Here is a 22,064-nt window from a genome sequence, read left to right on the forward strand (position 1 = left end):
TATTTTAGTGCGCTTTTGGATAAGATAGTACACAGTGCAAAACACTTTCATCTCGCTCATACTCCAAATAGTGATAACGTGTGTTGTTATTCTATGGATCAAAGCTATTAACTTGAAAGATCAGCATAATGCAAAATACTGCAGGGTGATTGATAGGCGAAACTATCTTTCATCACGTGATTTACTTTTGACCAATCGTAGAGCAAGATTCTTCGTATGTGGAATATAACATGCCTTATCTTCATAATGAAATCAGATTTATTGTAATTAATATTTTGCCATTATTATAATATTTTCTGTTCATCTGATCTCTCTCAGATTTCCTACTAATATATCTTACCAGTAATACTATACAATTTGAATTTTCTTTTCATTGACAGCTGTATCAGTATTACGCCCGGCGGTGTGCTCAAGATGTGTATGACATCCACAATGCGACGGGGACTGATTATATCATCCTGGAAGACAGTATCTGCTACGCAAGATCTTCTGAAGTAGGCTGCAGACTCCCTGACATACTGGACATCATGAATGGACATGTGAGTTATATAGTTAACCTGAGCCCCGAATCATAAAACTAGTTACAAGTTACATAATACTAGTTACAAGTTACATAAAACTAGTTACAAGTTACATTAAACTAGTAGCAAGTTACATTAAACTAGTTGCAAGTTGCAGTCTTCTTCTTTCAGTCAGGTGGCGCAAGCTGCGCTGCTGTGGCCATCACAAGTTTACGCAATCCTTCTCTGTCTAATGTTGCTCTCGTTGCCTCTGACAGCTTTTTCCCCTGTCCATATGTCGATATATTTCAACCAGGAAATAGCAAGTCTGGCTCTTTTTCCACTGCCAGGCTTTCACTGTTCCTGTTTGAGTGACTTTCAGTAGCATTGATGAGAAGTTTTTTTGAAACAGGGTTCAGTTTAACTTAAGTCTATGCTTGTCTTCTAGAGCATGGACAAAACATCATACATTAGTAACATGCATACATATATGAGGAGGCGCGATAGCTCAGTCAGTAGAGCAGTGGTCTCGTAATCCGGTGACTCTGGTTCGAAAACCAAGTCGATGTGCTAGTGCCCTTTGGTAAGGCATTATCCCCATTACCAGGTCCCTTGGAGAGGACTTAAAGCCGTCTGTCTTCCGGTTGCTTACTTACAAGCATTTCTTGCTTCCTTAGCTGTCTGGTTAAATAACCACCACTATATATCCTAAAAACTACTCCATTTTCCTAGACAGTCATCTTCTTTTGACAGTCATATCTCCATTACTATTGCCAACCAACCCTGGGACTTTTTATTAATTTCTTTTTTACTTTTACATTGATATGACTGGTGAATCATATATGTACATTCAATTATACTGTATTTTGTGATCACTGATCAGCATGAGTGCTTAATGTTTTGGCACGAGAAAAGAATAAAGCAAAAATCTTTTGAGTGAAGATTTCCTGTTCATACAGGTAAATGTATTGCAGTATTGATTCATACCCAATTCAACCACTTGAAAATCCATATTCTTGTCTGTATCTCCTGCCCATCTTTGTCCATGCAGTTGTACAGTGAGGCCAACCCAGCCCTGGAACCGGACCTGAGGATCGTCAAGACCAGGCGCTTCTGCGATGCCATCCAGAACGGAGGCCAGGACTTCATGCGACTGTTCAAGATGGTCTTCCAGAACAGGACCTTCAGAGTTTATCAGGTCCTAGCACAAAGTCAAGGAGGCTGATTATACACCAAAGTCTGATTTCTTCTTATTTTACTATTTATTCAAAAATAATAATATTTAGCCCTCCACATGCTACTTTACTGGATAAAATCAAAATAACACAGAAATGAGTATAAGGTTACACATGTTTGACTCACTTGGTTACAAGGTGGTTCTCTCATTTATTTATACAAATAAGAATTGAATTGACTGCCACTCACTAAATAACAAATTTTCTGTACATACCAGAAGAATTATAAATATATCTTTCAATATTATAATATTAAACATTTTGTTTGTGTCATTACACCAAATACAGGAACCCTATTGCTGTTACTATTATTTATTGATCCATTGTGTACTTGTTTTTATTCTATACATCATAATCATTATGCTATTAACAAAACATTTGTTGTCATTTAGTTTAAAGGAGGAGGGTCGTCAGTTACTGTGTGCAGAAGGTCATTTTTCGCTGACACCAGATTTGATGGAAATACCATTAAAGGAAACCAAAACCTTCATACTAAGTTACTTTTATTGTAAAGTTTAAAAGATTTGAATAAAATCAGTGAAAATTTGAACAAAATCGGGCAAGGAATAAGAAAGTTAGAGCTTTTTGAAATGACTAGTTACTAGAGGGCTATTCAATTTGATGAAATCATCTGTGAACAACTCTCCATGCCTTTTGTACATAAAATTTCACAATTTTGTTGTTTTCTTATTTATTTGTGTTCTAGATCCGACTTCATAACATGTGAAGTAGAATATCATTTTGCATTCTATATCTTGCTTTCAGGGGAGTACATTATCTCAATCACAAGAAAGAAGGAAAAACATGAAATTTGATGTACAAAAGGCATGGAGAGTTGTCCACAGATGATATCATCAAATTGAATACCGCCCTCTAGTGACTACTAATTTCAAAAAGCTCTTACTTCCTTATTCCTTGCCCGATTTTGTTCAAATTTTCACTTATATTTTTCAAATATCTTAAACTTTACAATAACAGTAACTTAGTATGAAGGTTTTGGTTTCCTTTAATGGGTGTCCAAGTCCCGCACACTGCAAACCCTGTAGTCCTATCAATAAATACTACCCAGTCTCTTGGAGAGTTTTTGGGGTGAGGAAAATGTAAGATAATGACTTTACCGAATCGGGGAATGGGTGGAAATTGCCATGCATTACGTAAGGCCTGTTGGTCGTAAGACTGAAGGGTAATCCTGCTGACTGACAACACCTTTTATTGGGTAAACACAAGAAAAATTGAATTCCTCATGAGAGCCAACTACTATGCGACTGAAAACTCCAGTTAGAAGAGTGATACACCAGTCTGATTTCTTTTTCCCTTAGTTATATTTATTAATAGATTTTCTTTTCTATTTTTATTTTTGATCCATTAATAGGGTGTTAAAAAAAAGACACCTTGGTAGTTATAAAACATTCATTTTCAGTTGTTACAAACCCCAAATTAGGTCTGATTCCTTCTAGTCTTTTCAAGTTACTATTATTTATTGTGAAAAAATGTCTTTAATGATATTTTATGCATCGTTATATAATAAACATGGTTGTATGTTTTGTATTTTTTTTCTATGATACTATAATAATAATAATAATAATAGTGGCTACTTGTATAGCGCACAGGTCCACCTTTCGGTGCTCATGGCACTATGCAAAACCATGCTTAATAAACCTTGGGGTTTGACTTATCTATGAAGAATGGTTTTATCCAATAAATTCTTACATTCTCTGACAATCTGTGTGCTCACATTTTAGTGTATTTTAGTTTCATGGTTCATGTTTGAAAAAAATGAATGAATTTCTTTTTATTGTTCTCGCAAATAAAAATTATATGTAATGATTTCTCTCAATCTTTTTTCTTTTATTATAGGATTAAATGTTGCTGTTTTTTTTCTTCAGAAAGTATGAATTTACAGACAGCATATCAAAGTGCCAAAATAAAAACCAAATAAATTGAGATAGAATTTCATCTCTGCATAATATTTAAAGAGAAATTCTAGTAAACCAAAGTATATTCTTGCATCAGTTACATGTACAAACAGAGAAAAAACTATGTGACAAATTTTCTTTTCATATCATATTACGGTTTTCATTGTCATTCACATATTATTGTGTTTATAAATGTTATACTGTACAAAAAAAATGAGGTTTTTGTGAGGTAAAGATTAGAAAATATTAATGTTTCAAGAATTAGTGCATGTTCTGTTGTCAGTGGAAAATACATAGGGCGTTCAATCTGTAGACTGTAAACACTTTCTTTTCCTGAACATTAACATATAATGAATTCAAATTCAAAACCTTTGATTGTTATGTAGATGTTCTTTGTTAGAAAATTGACATTGAAAATTCATGTGCGGATTGAGTGCACATGCCTGTATGAATTACATTGTATTTCATTTTGTTGTCGTTTATTTATTGTTGAAATATTTACACATTGCTGGTCAAGTCTAGGTGATTGATCTGGTTAAAATGATTTAATTCTAAGATCGGTAAGATAATCACCATCACTTTCTTCAACAAGATTTGTAAATAGGTTAAAGGGTCTGATATGAGCCAGAAAGGGATTAACTCTGCATGAATTTATGTACTTTTGGCTCCGAACAGACGATATATAGATCAAGGTTATCTGTCCAGGTAAACAAATTTGTTTTCCTCCTTTGAAAACACTATTCTACTTTCCATGGGTTGTTCTCTTTTTTTTCTCATTATTTTAAAATGTATCAACATCTATTAAACAGGCATACATGTATGCTGTAAGCTGTGGGCATTCTGACTATTGAAATACAACTTTTTGTAACCGGTGAATGAAATAATTTAGAACATGGCACTTAATAAAGATTTGTGCATTCAATTTGATTTCTTTACAAAACTGGCCTATTTGATTTGCGAGATCTTCAGAGTTGAATGTTTCAGCCATACATCAAGAAATTTGTCACTGATTAATAATCCCTAGAAAATTAAATTAAATATGTGATTTATTGAATATCCAAGCGTTCCAAAGTAAGTGTACTGTATACAAATTGGTTTTTGAATGTCAGAAAAATATCTAATGAATAATAGTAATAATATATTGCATTTATAAAGCGCCTTTTCATTTGAAACAAAGCGCATCTTATTGTTATTTTGTACATATTTTATATTTATTTGTTATGTAACGTTCCCGTTTAAATTTGTTCTGTTATCGTGCTATTATTGGTGTTGTTGAGTGCAAATATACAGGGTATGTCCTTGTATTCTTGATTTTTGCAATATTCTATAAACTAGTTTAGGTTTAAGTTATTCTGAGTTTGTATTTTTCATATCTTTGTATTTAAAGGTGTAAAATCATCACCTTGTCATGGATGTATTTATATCCGGTTTATGTTGGTATTGATGATGCGCTGAATTTTTGACATCAAAGGCTGTTTTTCTTGTGTTTTTAATATTAAAGGGATAGTTGAGTTCTGTTGCAGAGGGTGCTACACAAAAGAATTTTTTGTGAGATAATGAAAAACTGAGTATCAAATTTGAAAGGACATACAATTTAAATGACAAAATCATCTTTGTTTGATCAAAATCGGTTCAGAGACGGCGGAAATATCCATAAATATAACGATTTCTAATACAAATATTAGATATTTTGAAAAAGCCGTTGAAAAAGCAAAATAGCGCCTTTTACGTTGTATTTTTTCCAATATCAATGTTGGCTTTTTTATTGGCACTTTCGTGTTGGTTATATTACGCATAACCAGCCGGCCCATTCTTGTTATTTTTAATTAAATAATTAATTAACGGTCACCGTATATTTTTTTAAGTGGAGCTGAATTGGTATCATCGTATTGGCTAAATTTCACACATTTTGGGGTCTAAAATTACTTTTATAGCAATTTTAGGTTCTAGAAGGGCACTAGAAATGTCATAGATAAGAATTAGAGCAATAACCATGCACTTTGAAGGCATTCGTGGTCTGAAAACACAACTCAACTATCCCTTTAAGCTTGCACAGTTTTTTGTTTAAAAATACTGAAATATGAGTTGTTTAAACCGTACGATCCTGTCCATTTTTGTGAATTTGTAACTTCATTGCTTTTATGAGTACCGGTAATGTTTTTAGATAGCTTTTTAAAATTATTGAACTATATGAGCAGGAAAAGAAATATATGCGATTTAAATTTTATTGCAGATGAGCATGTGTCTTTGTTGCATCTGTTTTGTTCAAGTTTTAATCCCTAATGTTGACATTGTAAACTATTTAAACTTTCTTTTTGTAAAAGTTTGGAAATTTGTTTTTGTCGGAAACAATTTTACCTTTTTGAAAATGCAGTTCATGTATTGATTAGCAGATCAATATAAGAGGGAAGTCTCTTCGATATTTATAATGTAATATTTCAAGATGGCAGAAGTTTTGCATTCCAATGATTGTAAATTATAAAAAATTTGTTCCTTTGGTATTAGAATTTTCATCTGTTGTAAACCTTTTTTTTTTTTTTTTTTTTTAAATTTAAAAATAGGGTCTCATTCTCAGATACAAAATATATGACAATGTATGTACGTGTACTTTTAAGAAACAATATTTAAATGTATACAAATGTTTAAGCCTGCAAATGTATTCATGGGTAAAGTGTTTGACTGTAAATTCTATCTTTGCACTTTAAAATTCACAAATTTAGATGATGCATTTTTAGCAGGGATAAATATGTTGGTTTAAGATGTTTTCTGTGTGCAATGTTGTTACTAAGATCCTGAAAATAGGGTCATCTGATTGGTAGTTTACTGATTGAAAACTTCTATTTACACAATCAATTTGAAATTTTGTGTGCCTTCGATGAGAACTTTCGAAAGCTAACAGCGTTCTTCCTCAGAATGAGGCCATCATCTAAAAGCCATCTATGACGGCATCAGTCTGACAAAGAATGCTGTTAGCGTTTGAAAGTATTCACTGAAGGTAAACAAAAAACTCAAATCGATTGTGTAAAATGAAGGTTTCAACCAATGTTGTTACTGTTTGTGCTTTTCTTACAGAGTTGTTCTATTGAGAGTAAATTGTTGAATACGTTTTCCATCTTTTTAGGAAAAAAGTGCCAAGTTTATGACGAGTTTTGTTGAGAGTAAATAAATACACTTTGTTAATAACAAACAAATATTTCATGTCTACCTCTCTTCCTTTTAGTCGTTTTTATCAAGACATTTGTGATATTTGAGGGGGGGGGGTAAGAAAATGTTCTATATATAGTACAAGTATTTATTGACCATGACACAATTGTTTAAAAAAGCTAGGTATAATTCCCACTACTCGATCTACCATAGCATCCTGCTATTAAATTCCAATTGTCTGTTCTATGGCTATTCCAACCTGGTATTGATCTTATTTCAATACAAGCAGACAAATGTGAGAAATGGTATATTAAAGGTAAGCAAAAACACTTTAAGAAAGAAGATACTTTTCTTTAAGGTGGAGGTATATGTATGCACTTTATTCACAAAATACCTCAAGATTCTGTCTACTCCTGGTCAATGCTCTCGGTGATATTCTTTTTGAAATCTGCTGAGATTTTTCTTGGGTTTTCTTCTTCTTACCGGATTGTTGTGTTTGTCCTGTCTTGCTCTTTGGCTTCTGTGTCCCAGAAATCTGCGACACGGCACTAATATCCTTTGGCAAGATATTTACCTGCACTTGCTACTCTCCACCCAGGTGTTAAATGGGTACCCGGTAGGATGCGAACGTTCATGTGGTTGAACGAGCAAGTGTGCGCCTGTAAAATGGCGACTGGCTGGAATGCTCCCCAGGGAGTGGAAAATGTGCACACATTGTGTGCGGGTAAGCCTGAATCCGATGACCGGGGTAATAATATATCTGTAAAGTGCTTAGGTACATCGTTGGATCGGTGTATTGAGCGCTATATAAAAAACCGGATTATTATTATTATTATTAATATATTATTCACATTACATTGTATCATTATTAATAGCTTTTTTCTATCCCCCAGCCCCCCCCCCCCCCCCAAAAAAAATGAAAATTGAATAAAGAATAAGCTCAAAGTACACTCGTCCTCTCCAAGCGCTATAGTTTTCCTTAGAACTATATGCTAAGAAAGATAACAAACAGTCCTTTTTAGGACTACCACACCCCCAAGAAAGATTACTGAGTCAGAGTCCTTTTCAGGACTCCTCAACCCTCTCTCTCTCTCTCTCACATGGTGCTCTCGCAAACCTACTGTATAAGCTAAAAGTAGGTAGACAGAAAACTATGTCTGATTATCAGAGTTAAAATATTTGTCAGTCATTTTCTTTCCATATTGCATTTTTTGACGGGGAAGTAATACAATTTTTTTAAAGTATAAAACAAGCTAGTGATAGACAGGTTTACTAACATATTCAAACTGTATGCATACTTTTTAAAGAAAGGTTGTTCTTGACAATCCGACAGCTCGCAGATACTTTCTAATGGTTTGCCCAACATAGCAACAAGTAATGAAGGCAGACTGGATTGTAGTTCATTCAATGGAATACCTCGTCACTAGGTCCACAGGATAGAAATATCTATTAATATGAATAGGTTAGTAAACCAGTTTATTTGATGGTGCCAGATGCACAACTATTTGCATCATGGCCGTGAGTTATCACTCTTTGAAGTAATTGTTTTGCAGCGTAGGAAAGATCAAGCATGATCATGTGGCATCATGTGACCAATGACATTGCCTGTATTATTGAATCCACTCCATATTGGTCAAGAAAAATACTTCTTTTACTTCCCTGCATTTTTCCTGAAAAATGACAAGGCCGAGGCTATGGCACTCTCACCGTCCTCCATCCCTTTATTAACATCACTAGCAGCTGCCTGCACTGTAGGTGTGGATACACCCCCTGATCCAGTCCTTCCTGCAGTCCCTCCACTGCTGCTAAAACCCAACCCCCCTCCAGCAGTGAATGGTGGATTCGAATCTGACCACCCGCTTGGTTTGTTCCACTGTGACAACGTGGCAGTGCTAGACTTCTCCCCAGTCTTTTCCTTGGCTCTTCCATACATGGATGAATAGTCCCTCGGTGGCGGCAAATTAATTTTGCTTCGATGCCGTGTTTCGAGAGATGGATCCTTGTAGCTATCGGGCGGGGCAAACTCGGACGGGGTAACCTCTGGCGGGGCAAATTCAGATGATGTTGCACTGCTAGGCTTGTTAACGGTCTTTTGCTTGGTTGGATTTGTGAAGGATGAGTTGTAGTCCTTTGGTGGAGGGTATCTACTGGTAGGTGTTTGATTTTGACCTCTCTTACGGCCAGACTCGGTGTAGATGGACGGAGGAGCAAATTCAGACGGTCTCTCCTCTCTGATGTTCGTTAGCTTCTGTTCCCAGGCAGACACTGGTTCTATAAAGTGACAAAAAATACTCTCTTGGTTATACAAGTTTATATCACATAATACGATAAATGAAGCCTGAAATATGTATCCTGTGAATCGCTAGCCACATATCATTTTATCATTTAATAACAGAGCAGATCATTTCTAGTATTACAAACAAATGTTATATGATGCTAAGCTTTGATTTTTTATATATGCTTTTTGCCATCCCTACAAAGGCTCTTGCTATCAAGTACAATATCTTCCCATGATATGAAACATAGGAAAAACCTTCTTTCTTTTCCTATAATTCTGCTCAATTCCTGTACTAAAGCAACAAACAAACAAAAACAAAAAAAACCTGCCTCAATAGACCAGTTTACTGACATAATTATTCAAACTTATGGGTGTATCTTTCCTGGGGACCTAGTGACAAGGTTTTCCATTTACAATACTTGGAATCCAGTCTACATACATTATTAGTTGCCATGTCAGGAGAAATTTGGGCAAGCTTATGGGTTGTCAAGACAACCTTTCTTTAACCAGTATGTATACAATTTGAATATGTTATTAAACCTGTCTATTGGGTGATCACAACTACACCGTTTATACTAGAAAATACACTTCGGGGCCCCGTTTCAAAAAGCCTTTTTTCAATGACCAAATGACAAAAATCAGTGACAAATCTGCTGATAACCAATCTGAAGCAAGGATTTCAGTAGCTTATAACAAGAACTGTCATGTGTCACTGATGACAAGTTCTGTGAAACGCCACCCAGGATAATCATTTCCTCTCTATATCTGACAGGCAGGGTTTTCTTCATACACCATAGCCAGAAATATAAGACATTGTGTGAACTCCGACTGTGTATAAAATTCAAATACTTATGGCAATTATTGAAATTCACCAAAATGGTTCGATTCAGAGCCATCTATACACAGAGTTTGGCCAACTCAGTTTCACTGGGTCACAACATGGCCTATATTCTTTTGTTTTGTGCTTGCCGAATACATTGCTTAGATAGAGATAGTAGTACCCAGAGCCATCTATACACAGAGTTTGGCCAACTTGGTTTCACTGGGTCACAACATGGTGTATATTCTTTTGTTTTGTGCTTGCCTAACGAAGCAGTAGTCCCCATGTTGTGTCAAACTCGAACCGGGTTGGCCAAACTCTGTGTATAGATGGCTCTGGTTTGATTGATGAAGTTACCTTTTCCAACATCCCATTCTCTGACTTTGCTCTCCTTCACTGGCTTGCTTTCCTCTGCTGCTTCAGTCAGTCTGTCATCTTCCTTCTTCTTCTCCTCCTCCTCCTCCTCTTCCTCATCCTCAATCACTTCTCCCCTCGCTCGTTTCCTCTCCTTGATCTTCTCCAGTCTGGCTTTCATGGCTGCTTTTCTCTTCAGCTTTAATTTCTCTCTTCTCTCCCTCTGACCCAAAGTCTATAAGAAATCATTGAATTTATTAATATTGATACTATTATTATTATTAATATTGTTATCATTGTTATTAATATTATTATTATTTTTATTATTATTTCTTTATTGCAAAAAATTTGAGGTTGGATTTAAAATTAAAATAAAAATACAAATATATAGATAACAATGGAAGAAAAATTGTGAACAAAGTCAAAGAAACTGTTGAGTCTGATACATAAATAATGAAATAATGAAAGTCAATGTGATGAACAACATTTATATTTGTAAGAGACTTACCTCATCTCTGAGTAGTTGCAATGTCTCCATCTGTTGGTTCCTTTGATTCTTATCCTTAGAGAAATCAAAGTATCCTACACCCATGTCACGAACCTCTACACGGTTGAAAACAAAAACGGAGAGAAACAGTTGTCAATGAACAAAAAATATCAGACATGATTGAAAGACGCATAAGTAGTGGGTTTTCATGGGGAATTTGACACCATTCTGGTGTTTACCCAATAACAGTTGTTGTCAGTCACCAAGAGTAGACTTCACTTTTACGACATGAAAATACAAAACAAGTCCTCTGAAATTAACAGCAATTTCAGCAACATGCCGAGTAGGAGAATAAGTTGCAAATGTTTAGATGTTTACTGAATGGGATATTTCCTTTTTCAACATTCATTACCTTTCCAACAAAAAATGCAACCATTTCAGTGCCATAGCCAGTTTGAACCATCCAATTATCATTGGATAAAAGGCAAGTGTTTACTGAATTTAAAATGGGGTTCATTTGTTAGACATCAAGGAATGTTTCTATCAAATGAACTATGAAAATGCATAATAATCAACAAGTTGCCTTACAAAACTGCTGCAAACTAATTTCACACACTTGTGCAGACAATTAAAGGGGAAGTCCACCCTGATGCTAAGATTCAATATAAGCAGAAAAATGAGAGAAACAGGTAAGAGAAAGTTTGAGCAAAAACCGATTAAATATAATACACTTACAAATTTGTGAAGGTAGGATCAATCAAAGACAAATTGGCAACACGTTGGTGTATCTTGCAAGCTCCCCTCCCATTAGCCCTGTACTTAAAAACTTCAGTTAGTTTCCCTAAAGAAAATGTCACAGTGTCGCCTGATGACTGACGACGACTTCAAACATTCTTAACTTTCAAGCATTCTTAACTTTCCTATTGAGGAGGCGCGATAGCTCAGTTGGTAGAGCAGTGGTCTCGTAATCCGGCGACCCGGGTTCGAAACCAAGACGATGCGCTAGTGCCCTTTGGTAAGGCATTAATTCTCATTACCAGGTCCCTCAGAGAGGACCTAAAGCCATCAGTCCTCTGGTTGCTTTAATACTAACAAGCATCTATGCTTTCTTAGCAGTCAGGTAAAATAACCACAACTATCTAATCTAATTTATCTATTTTTAATCGGATATTGGTCAAAATTTCACTAATTTGTTTCTCCCACTTTTCTACTTTCATTAAAATCAAGGTGAACTTCCCCATTTAAAACAATCTAGTGCACATCCTGCTCACCATCGTATTTGACATTTTGAAAGTGGGTGGAGACGAGAGGTCCCTTCGCTGCTTCTTCTTCCTCCTCTTCCCATTTCTTGCGTAGCATCTCACGGTACATGTCGTTAGACATCAGATCGGGTAGATCATCTTTCTTCTCCTCAACCTGTTTCTTCTCTGGTTCGCTAGAGACGTGACCACAGAAAAGGGAAATAACTGGTGAGAGTCAGATTTCTACACTATTGAAGTTGAAATTGAATACAGTTATAAGCATCTCATTGTGAGGAGGCACAATAGCTCAGTTGGTAGAGCAGTGGTCTCGTAATCCACTGACCTGGGTTTGAACCAAGTCGATGCACTAGTGCCCTTTGGTAAGGCATTAATCCTCATTACCAGGTCTCTTGGAGTTGACCTAAAGCCGTAGGTCATCTGGTTGATTACTAACATGCATTTATGCTTTCAGTCAGGCAAAATAACCATCACTAAACTTAACTAAAAATTGTTTAGAGAAACCAAGAAAATGAGCCCATGCCCTTTGGTACGGCATTAATCCTCATTACCAAGTCCCTCAGAGAGTACATTGGTCCCCTAGATGTTTACTTACAAGCATAATTCTTAGCAGTCGGGTAAAACAATCATTATCATCATTATCCATCATCATCAAATTGTTACTATGAATTTTGATAATGCAAAAGCTGCAACTTGTTGAGTAGCTGGAGGCAAAGAATGGTCAGAGTTTGGAAAAATCATGTTTTTTCCTTTCCATTTTTATGCCTTTTTACAAGGGACAAAGTAATGCATCCACAGAAATCCTAGGCCTAAAAAAAAAATGCAAAAAGAACAATTTTTAGAGTTAAAATTGAGGTTTAGATTTATATTAGGTTTAGGGTATATATGTATTGTTTTCAGCCTAGGGTTGGATGGAGTTGGGTACATGCAAATAGTCCAATGTAAAATAGGCAACTGATATAATATATAAGACTTTCACTAGTGAAGTTGATATGATAAAAGAAATAAAAAGAAGAAGAAAAGATGAAAAAGATGAAGGAATAGAAAAATAACGGAAAAAAGAAAAAAAAGTTGATTGTAAAGTAGTAGTTCTTGACTTACTCATAGACTTGAGGGTTGAGTTTCTTGTCCATGGAGATCAGATTAGGAAGGTCCTTCCTCATGCAGCATCTTGACCGCCCAAGAGTGTCAGTGTAGTTCACCCTGCAGCAAATTAAATGCAAGATGGAAAGTGAAGCTTAGCACTGTGGCAAGGTACAGCTACATATACATTGTAGATATCAGCACTTGGCAAATTTTAGGGGAGGTTAAAGTGGACATGTGCTAATAATAATCTGGATTTATACAGCGCTTAATAGAAAAAAATCTTCTCTAAGCGCTTTACAGCTATTACCCCAGGCATCAGATTCATTCTCTCACAATGTGCACCATCTCCACTCCATGGGGAGTCTTCCTACCACTTAACTGTGACAGCATATGGAAATTACTAACAGTAACACAAAGACTTTTGTCATCCTACCAGGTCCCCATTTCTCTCCGGGGTATAGAGTGGCAAATGTAGATTAATGCCTTGCCAACTGACAGTGCAATGTCGGGGATCGAACCCGAGACCTTTTTTTTTCAAGTCAAGTGCTTAAACCACTCGACTACGGCACCTCTACAAACCCTGCTACCCCCTCCTCCCCAGGCAAATTTGTGTGCCCCTCCTTGGCTAAATCTGCAAACCTTACAGAGAGTTTCAAGACAGATCTCAGATTTGATAAATATGATAACTTCAGGAGTAACTTTCCTGGGGATAGTTCAGTAGGTTAACTGGCCGTGGTGAATTTCTGTTTGATCTTCAACCAGTTTGTCTACTACCCATTTGGTCCATTACTCATTTACTCTACTTCCCAGTTTGTCTAATGCCTATTTCATCTACCATCCATAAGGTATAATAATAATTTGATACGTATTATTTTTTATGATTAAATGATTGTTAGACCGTATGGATAGTAGACCAAAGTGGGCATTAGACAAACTGGGAATCAGACTAAACGAGCAATAGACCAAATTGGTTTTAGACTAATGGGAGAATAGACTATATGGAAATTAGACCAAATGACTATTAGCCTAAATGGTCATTAGACTAAATAATAAGTAGACCAAATTATTAATAGACCATGTGGATAGTGAATAGGCTACTATATTTGTATAGACCAATTGGGTAGTAGACAAACTGGTTGTAGACCAAACGGCAATAAACCAAAGATTTTGTTTCTTTTAAAGCCCCACTGCACTACTTATACATGTAGCTACTTGTGCCCTCTTTATAGCAAACAATGCCTAAGTGGTGCCTGTTGGTCCCCCATGATCCCCTCTTTCTCATGTTAATTGAGAGCTGATTTGATGAGATGACCACCTGTCAGTGACCTTGCAGGGAGGTCTTATTCTTCCTGGCAAAACTAGTACAGACAGGCTTTAAGATTGATTTCTTACCATTCTTCGTCTGGATTAGCAGGAGGTGGGATATCTTCTTCATTTTCAAGTTCTTCGACTCTGTGCTTGAATGCTTCCTTTTTATCCAAGGCCTTCCTCTCAAAATCAACCAGAAACCTCTCTTCTGAATCACTGTCTGCTCAATAGATTGATAATCAAAACATTGTGATATCAAAATATATAATGAGAGAGGTGAATTTACACAAATTTATGCAAAGATAAGTCGGGAGACAAGGAGAGGGAAGGGAGAGGGAGTAAGAGAGGGAGAAGGAGAGAGGGAGAGAGATAGAGAGGGAGAGGGAGAAAGAGAGAGAGAGGGAGAAAGAGAGGAAGAGGGAGAAAGAGAGGAAGAGGGAGAAAGAGGGAGACGGAGAGAGGAAAAGAGAGAGAGGGAGGAGTGGGCAAACAAAAAAGAAAGAAGAGAAATACCAACCAACAGATAATCTGTGAAATTAAGACAGCGGTGACTGATGGTGTATTTCAACAAAAGAAAAAAATGGACAACTCTTTATAAGGAATAGACCCCCACAAATAATTAAAGAAAGAAAAGGAGTGACAGAAAGAGATCAAAGAGGCTGACGGAACATACAGGGGGAAAAAGAGACAGACAGACTTGTAAAATGACAGGGTCATATTAAGTCATGTAGGAAGAATAGAGAGTAAATCAACAAATATAAACAATACCTTGTATCATCATCATTGTTTCTGCGTAAACCAAGCATCAAAACTTTATATATCATTTGTTTAATGATGAACTGAAGATAATATATATTCACAAACATCCCATTTAATGAAATAAAATTGTTGGGCTTGAGTTAAATGTAAATTAAAAGCAAGCTTAAAATAGAATCAGGAACCGTTCAAATTAAAAAGACACCTACCTGGGAGGTAACCTTCCTTTGTCATCTTCTCATAAAACATGGCCTTGGCTTCCAACTTATTCCTATAAAAGATAAAACAAAAGGTGTTAATTTTACAGCAATCAGGTCAATCTATATCTTTAGTAAAAAAAATAAGAAAAGTAAATCATCTGTACATGTATACAAAAACAGTGTTTGTATTTAACTGTAACAACATCAATGAGTCTTTTTCATTTTAAACTAAATTGCTCATACCTATTATTGGGATTGAATGCTATTTCAATTTTAGACATCTTTTGCTGTTGTAAGAAACTAATCTGTGAGCAAATTTTAGACATAGTCACATAAATAAGACTCGAAACAGAAAACTGGAAGCTTGTTTTTAGTTTATTGCCATTTTGTCCACACCCAGCCCATCTACTATCCACATCGTCTAATAATCATTTGGTCTAATCTCCAATGAGCCTACTTCCTATTTGGTCTATTGCCCATTTTGTCTCCAAATCCATATCCATATGGAATACTCAACTAATAATCATCAAATGAATATTAGACCTTATGGATAGCAGACAAAATAGGCATTAGACAAACTGGGAATTAGACCAACTACAAATTAGACTAAATGAGCAACAGACAAAATAGTTAGTAGACTTATTGGAGATAAGACCAAATGGCTATTAGCCTAAATGGTCATTGATAGTAGACGGGCTGGGTGTTGATTGGAATAGACTAATTTGGACTAACAGGAATTCACCACTTTTGTTGAGGCAGCAGTGAGTAATCTTTGCAAAAGACGGTGTAAATGATTCGTTCAGTAGTTACTGGACCATTAAATACTTGTCCCCTATGTTCAGTCTCTGTCCCTTCTGTATGAGAGTATCATACCTTGCATTATCAAGCTCATCCCTCTCCTCAGCCAGCTGCTCTAGATCCTTCTCAGCTCTTCCTTGCACTCCAGCATTCTTCTTGTTCCAGATGGACGGCTTCTGATTTGGACCAAAAATATATTGACAATACAATTGTTGGAGACACATCACTGACAAATTCTGACTTGTTTTAGGCCATCAGGGGGGGGGGGTATTTTACAAAGATCCTAAGTTGAATTTAACTCTTAGTTGTACTTCAACATTATGGAGAGCAATTTGTAGCCTTAAAATAAAATATATTCAAAAGTATTTTAGACATTTCATAAATTTCACATCAAGAACATGAAATCTCCTTTGTAATAGAAAATATGAATGATTTGAATCAACATTTTATGCCTTAATATAACTTTTACAAAATATTTTCAAAGAGGCTAACAGCTTTCCATAATTTTGAAGTCCAACGTAAAGATAGGTTTAACTTAGGATCTTTGTGAAATGCCCATCAGGAGTATTATTTCAGATTTCAGATTCAGAATAGGAATTATGATAAAGACAAGAAAATAAAACAAACATCATAAAAAACAATCACATTACAAAAGAATTAAGGTGAATTAATAAGGAAATTGTGACTTCAAATACATTTCATAATTATTTTGAAATGATGTATCTGAAGTAGAGTCCATGTATCTTTTCTTGCATTCAAAGTATCATTTTAGCAACCTAACATGCCATGAAGTCACTTTAATAAAGGTGTATGACAGAATTGTCAGTGCATTTTTAGCTTGTTTTTATTTTTACTCTTACTCTTAAAGTCCACATTATTATCTGTAATCTCTTTTAAAGCCAGGCTTGATAAGCTGTGATGAAATAGATTATCATCCTTGGAAAGATTAGATCAGTTTGGTATTGAAGCAATGTGCACATCACACACCGACACTGCCACATTGCAAAATCATCAGATTAAACCAATAGAGAAGGGAAATGAAAATTGATCTATGCATATTTTCAGTACTACATCCGATAATAAGGTAATTTCAAAGACACAAGACTTTATTTTTATGCTTTAAATATGTTCAAAAGTCTTTACAAGTTGGAAACTGGAAAGATATCCAAAGTTACCTTAGATTCTCCATGTCTGTTTTTATTGGATGAAGTGCTGCCTCCAGGTTGAAGACGATCTCTCTTTAGCTGCTCCTGCTTCTTGAAAAGCTCAGCCTTCAAGCCAACCAACTATAATATAAACAGATCAACAATTTAAAATAATTTTCACTCCTTTCACAAAAAATAACCCTGAAAAGCTAAAACTAAATGCTTTGCAAATGCGCGCGAAATAGGAGGCAACAAAGAAACATCAGCGGCAGTTTCTTCAGTTTTTCTAAGGTTTTGAGCTGTGAATCAGCTGGAATTTACAGGACTTATTCATTATTAATGGTAATTTACGGCAACAGTATGATTTTAGAGTGTCATATTTAAAAGCAAATGTTTCAACTAAATGCGCATGCGCTAAATCAATGTAGATCTAGGTAGGACTAAGCTAAAGTTCCACATGCCTTGTCAGCGCCAATTTAGAACAATGAGGCTACTTGTAATTCGCTGAGATCGGATGAAGGTTATGCGAATGCGCTAAATGTAAGCTAAAGTTCTATGTACCTTGCAAGGCAGTTGAGTTGCGATCAATTGCAAATTTGCAATTAATCGCAAGACTTGCGTTTGATTTTGGGGATTTGCAATTGATTGCAACTTTTTGCTTGTAATGCACCACAGCACAGCGAATGCGCTAAATGTAAGCTAAAGTTCTATGTACCTTGCAAGGCAGTTGAGTTGCGATCAATTGCAAATTTGCAATTAATCGCAAGACTTACGTTTGATTTTGGGGATTTGCAATTGATTGCAACTTTTTGCTTGTAATGCACCACAGCACAGGAGTGCCATTAGTATCCCGTACGAGGTACTTCATAGGATGCGCGGTCAATGGAGCCAGCCAGACTTTGTCTCAGCCAAACAACCATCGATATCAGAGACTGAAGCTTTCGGTCTAGACTAGACGGAGACGAGATGGATATCGGATTTAAAACCTAAACATTTAGACTATGGTTTACAGTACACCAAAACTGGTGCATGGGACTGCAATGAAATTGTAAGTCTTTCATTGCACGTATTTCCTGAGTTACAACATCACCATAATGAAATAAGGATTAATGAAAAAGTCATCAAACTTACGGATGAAGCATTGACGTTAATTTTGGATGATTTATTCATAGTCGATCCATCAGATTGGCGAAATTACAGATTCTGAAAACTCTCCATGAAACTGGGGTAGAAACTGGCGACCTATTTACCCAATCAATAATGGGTTATAGTATCTCCAGAACGACAAATCAAAAAGGAAAAGAAAAATTTCGGACATGTATTTCGGTTGACGGTAAAGGCAACTAGAGTAAGAAACTAGATTTGAACGTTTTTAAAGCAATCGTATGACATTGTAACTAAATAACAGCCTACATCGTTTTAAAACTCAGAAGTTGCTCTCATATATGCCGAATCTTTTTGTTTTAAACTTTAAATCCATTTAAAACCATGTAGCATAACATTCTAACTAGATTATTGACCTATTCCAAGGCATTGGAGGTTCCACTTTCAAATCACTGGCATGGTAGGTGTGCCCTGTGGGTATACTAGACACTTTGCTCTTATTGGCTAGTCTTTTAGAGGAGCTACCAATCCTTTGCATTGAAAGCCACACCCTACTAGTGCATGTTAAAGAAGAGAGTGTAAAACATTTGAATGATGTTAACTCCCTATGTCTCACGCAGAAGTCTATACACACTGTATGCAGCCCACAGACGATGGGTCGATGGCAACCAGGCATTTATATGTCATACATAACAAACCATTTACAATAAATACTTCAAAGTTCATTAGATACCTTAGGGTAGTTGTTCCTCTATAATTCACAGTAACAAAAATGTTATTATAACTTTAAATATAGTGATCGTGGTGGTTATTTTACCTGACAGCTAAGAAAGCAATAAGTGATTGTTATAAACATCGGAACCCTTTAAAACAAGATTGGAAACTCAAATATTATCAATTACAATTATCTTTCTTGTCATGGCAAAGTAACCGTCGCTATGTGTTAAGTATCATTAGAAATTTTTTTTAGAAAAATATTTCCCCACTTGTTATGATTTTTCAGGGGGCATGTATCCCCCCCCCCTTAAAAAATGAACAGGGGAAAAAAGAAAGTAAGGAGAGTTGAGAGCGCAGGGAGAGATAAAGGAAAGAAAAAAGAACGTGAGATAAAATAAGGAGATAGATTGCTTGAAAACGCTCTTCAAAGAATACAATATTATGTGAATCAGTCACGTGATGACAACAATGATCAGTCTGAAATGAAATGAAATATGTTGTATAAGAGGTACATGAAACGTTTATCGAAAAAAATGCTTCGAGGTGATCCAATCTTCGTCCTTGATGTAGCGTACAGCAGAGAAGAAAAGGAAATGGAGATAGGAGTGGAAGATAGAAGACATACGTGAAAAGAGACGGAGAGAGTATTATTATTATGTGCAGGGTTGTGATAAAACCTTCTTATTTCATTGTTTAAAACGCTTTTTGTTATTGTTTTAAACGTACTCCATCGTTTTGTTTTTGTTTTTAAACAGAAATGATCTTTCAATTTCAATTGACTCAAATTCGTTGACAGTAACATCGGTCGCGACTGTGAGGTATCTATAGATACATAACAAAGGGGGGGGGGGCAATGAAATTGCAGGGATGTTGAAATAAATAATTGAAATCAAATAATATGCAATTTGTTATGCCTTTACTATAAATAATTGCATGGGGGCGCTGAAATCATAGGCATGTTTTAAGGGGGTGCTGTTATCTGGTGGATGAATATCAACTATCCTGTTTATAATACTGGCGAGCCAAAAAATCACACGTTAATGTTGGTGAGAGGCCTGATGGCTGAGAGAAAGATGTGAGAGAGAGAAGATAATGAGATAAAGAAAGCTGCGAGACAAAACGATGTAAGGGAGAAAATGTAAGAGATAAAGTTGTGAGAGAGAAAGGTATATGTGTTAGAGAGAAGATGTAAGGGAGAAAGCTGTGAGAGAGAAAGATGTAAGAGAGAAAGCTGTGAGAGAGAAAGATGAAAGAGAGAAAGATGAAAGAGAGAAAGCTGTAAGAGAGAAAGCTGTAAGAGAGAAAGCTGTGAGAGAGAAAGATGTAAGAGAGAAAGATGAAAGAGAGAAAGATGAAAGAGAGAAAGATGAAAGAGAGAAAGATGTAAGAGAGAAAGATGAAAGAGAGAAAGATGTAAGAGAGAAAGATGAAAGAGAGAAAGATGAAAGAGAGAAAGATGTAAGAGAGAAAGATGAAAGAGAGAAAGATGTAAGGGAGAAAGATGTGAGAGAGAAAGATGAAAGAGAGAAAGATGTAAGAGAGAAAGATGAAAGAGAGAAAGATGTAAGAGAGAAAGATGAAAGAGAGAAAGATGTAAGAGAGAAAGATGTAAGAGAGAAAGATGTAAGAGAGAAAAATGTAAGGGAGAAAGATGTAAGAGTGAAATGAAAGAGAGAAAGATGTCAAAGAGTAAGATGTAAGAGAGAAAGATGTAAGAGAGAAAGATGTAAGAGAGAAAGATGTAAGGGAGAAAGATGTAAGAGAGAAAGATGTAAGAGAGAAAGATGTAAGAGAGAAAGATGTAAGAGAGAAAGATGTAATAGAGAAAGATGTAAGAGAGAAAGATGAAAGAGAGAAAGATGTAAGATAGAAAGATGAAAGAGAGAAAGATGTAAGAGAGAAAGATGTAAGAGAGAAAGATGAAAGAGAGAAAGATGTCAGGGAGAAAGATGTAATAGAGAAAGATGTAAGAGAGAAAGATGAAAGAGAGAAAGATGTAAGATAGAAAGATGAAAGAGAGAAAGATGTAAGAGAGAAAGATGTAAGAGAGAAAAATGTAAGAGAGAAAGATGTAAGAGTGAAATGAAAGAGAGAACGATGAAAGAGAGAAAGATGTAAGAGAGAAAGATGAAAGAGAGAAAGATGTAAGAGAGAAAGATGTGAGAGAGAAAAATGAAAGAGAGAAAGATGTGAGAGAGAAAGATGTAAGAGAGAAAGATGAAAGAGAGAAAGATGTAAGAGAGAAAGATGTAAGAGTGAAATGAAAGAGAGAAAGATGAAAGAGAGAAAGATGTAAGAGAGAAAGATGAAAGAGAGAAAGATGTAAGAGAGAAAGATGAAAGAGAGAAAGATGTAAGAGAGAAAGATGTGAGAGAGAAAGATGAAAGAGAAAGATGTAAGAGAGAAAGATGTAAGAGAGAAAGATGAAAGAGAGAAAGATGTAATAGAGAAAGATGTAAGAGAGAAAGATGATAGAGAGAAAGATGTGAGAGAGAAAGATGTAAGAGAGAAAGATGAAAGAGAGAAAGATGTAAGAGAGAAAGATGTGGAAGAGAGAGTTATGAAAAAAAAGACATAGGAGTGGGAGGGACGGAGTGAGAGGGAGGGGAAAGAAGGAAGATCAAAGTGTACTCGAATTGAGTACAAAGATCGATAGGACTGCGCGCACAAGTAGGGCAAGCCATTATCTCTTTTTACCGCACAACCCTCGGAAGAACAGAAAAAAAGAAATCGTGCCAGAAGATACAGAACCCCCTCAAAGATTCAGGTCAAAATATGAAATGGATAAGAAGGCGAGCAAGTTTGTGAGGAACTGCACAGGCGGATATTACCGGGCGCCGCAGGAACGCGCGATCTTGTAACGGGCTGATTGATTGAAGCTTATCTCTTTCAGGGAACATCCCTATACCCCTAGCCTTGGGTAACGGATTGATGAGGGGGGAGATTAGGGGACCCAG

At 35.9% G+C, this 22,064-nt stretch overlaps 2 protein-coding genes across 2 annotated transcripts in view; one reads left to right on the forward strand and one right to left on the reverse strand.

Moving 5' to 3' along the window:
- Positions 1-2,201, forward strand: part of LOC578625 (probable C-mannosyltransferase DPY19L3) — a 65,733-nt gene extending 63,532 nt beyond the window's left edge. Inside the window, exons 16-17 of the mRNA XM_030994357.1 lie at positions 381-539; positions 1,552-2,201. Coding sequence (XP_030850217.1) covers positions 381-539; positions 1,552-1,725 — 333 coding nt within the window. The 3' untranslated portion in view covers positions 1,726-2,201. The remainder of the gene's footprint in view (positions 1-380; positions 540-1,551) is intronic.
- A 5,650-nt stretch (positions 2,202-7,851) lies between these two features.
- On the reverse strand, positions 7,852-18,541 carry LOC100888804 (coiled-coil domain-containing protein 174). The gene is given in 10 exon segments (XM_011683548.2): positions 7,852-9,066; positions 10,251-10,482; positions 10,756-10,850; positions 12,006-12,141; positions 13,091-13,196; positions 14,472-14,607; positions 15,353-15,414; positions 16,217-16,317; positions 17,317-17,427; positions 18,418-18,541. Coding segments are annotated over 10 exon segments (1,638 nt in total). The 5' UTR covers positions 18,457-18,541; the 3' UTR covers positions 7,852-8,446.
- Positions 18,542-22,064: the final 3,523 nt, after the last annotated feature.

The sequence above is a fragment of the Strongylocentrotus purpuratus genome, unplaced genomic scaffold (assembly GCF_000002235.5).
Source record: "Strongylocentrotus purpuratus isolate Spur 01 unplaced genomic scaffold, Spur_5.0 spur5_scaffold_21, whole genome shotgun sequence".
Taxonomy (NCBI): Eukaryota; Metazoa; Echinodermata; class Echinoidea; order Camarodonta; family Strongylocentrotidae; genus Strongylocentrotus; species Strongylocentrotus purpuratus.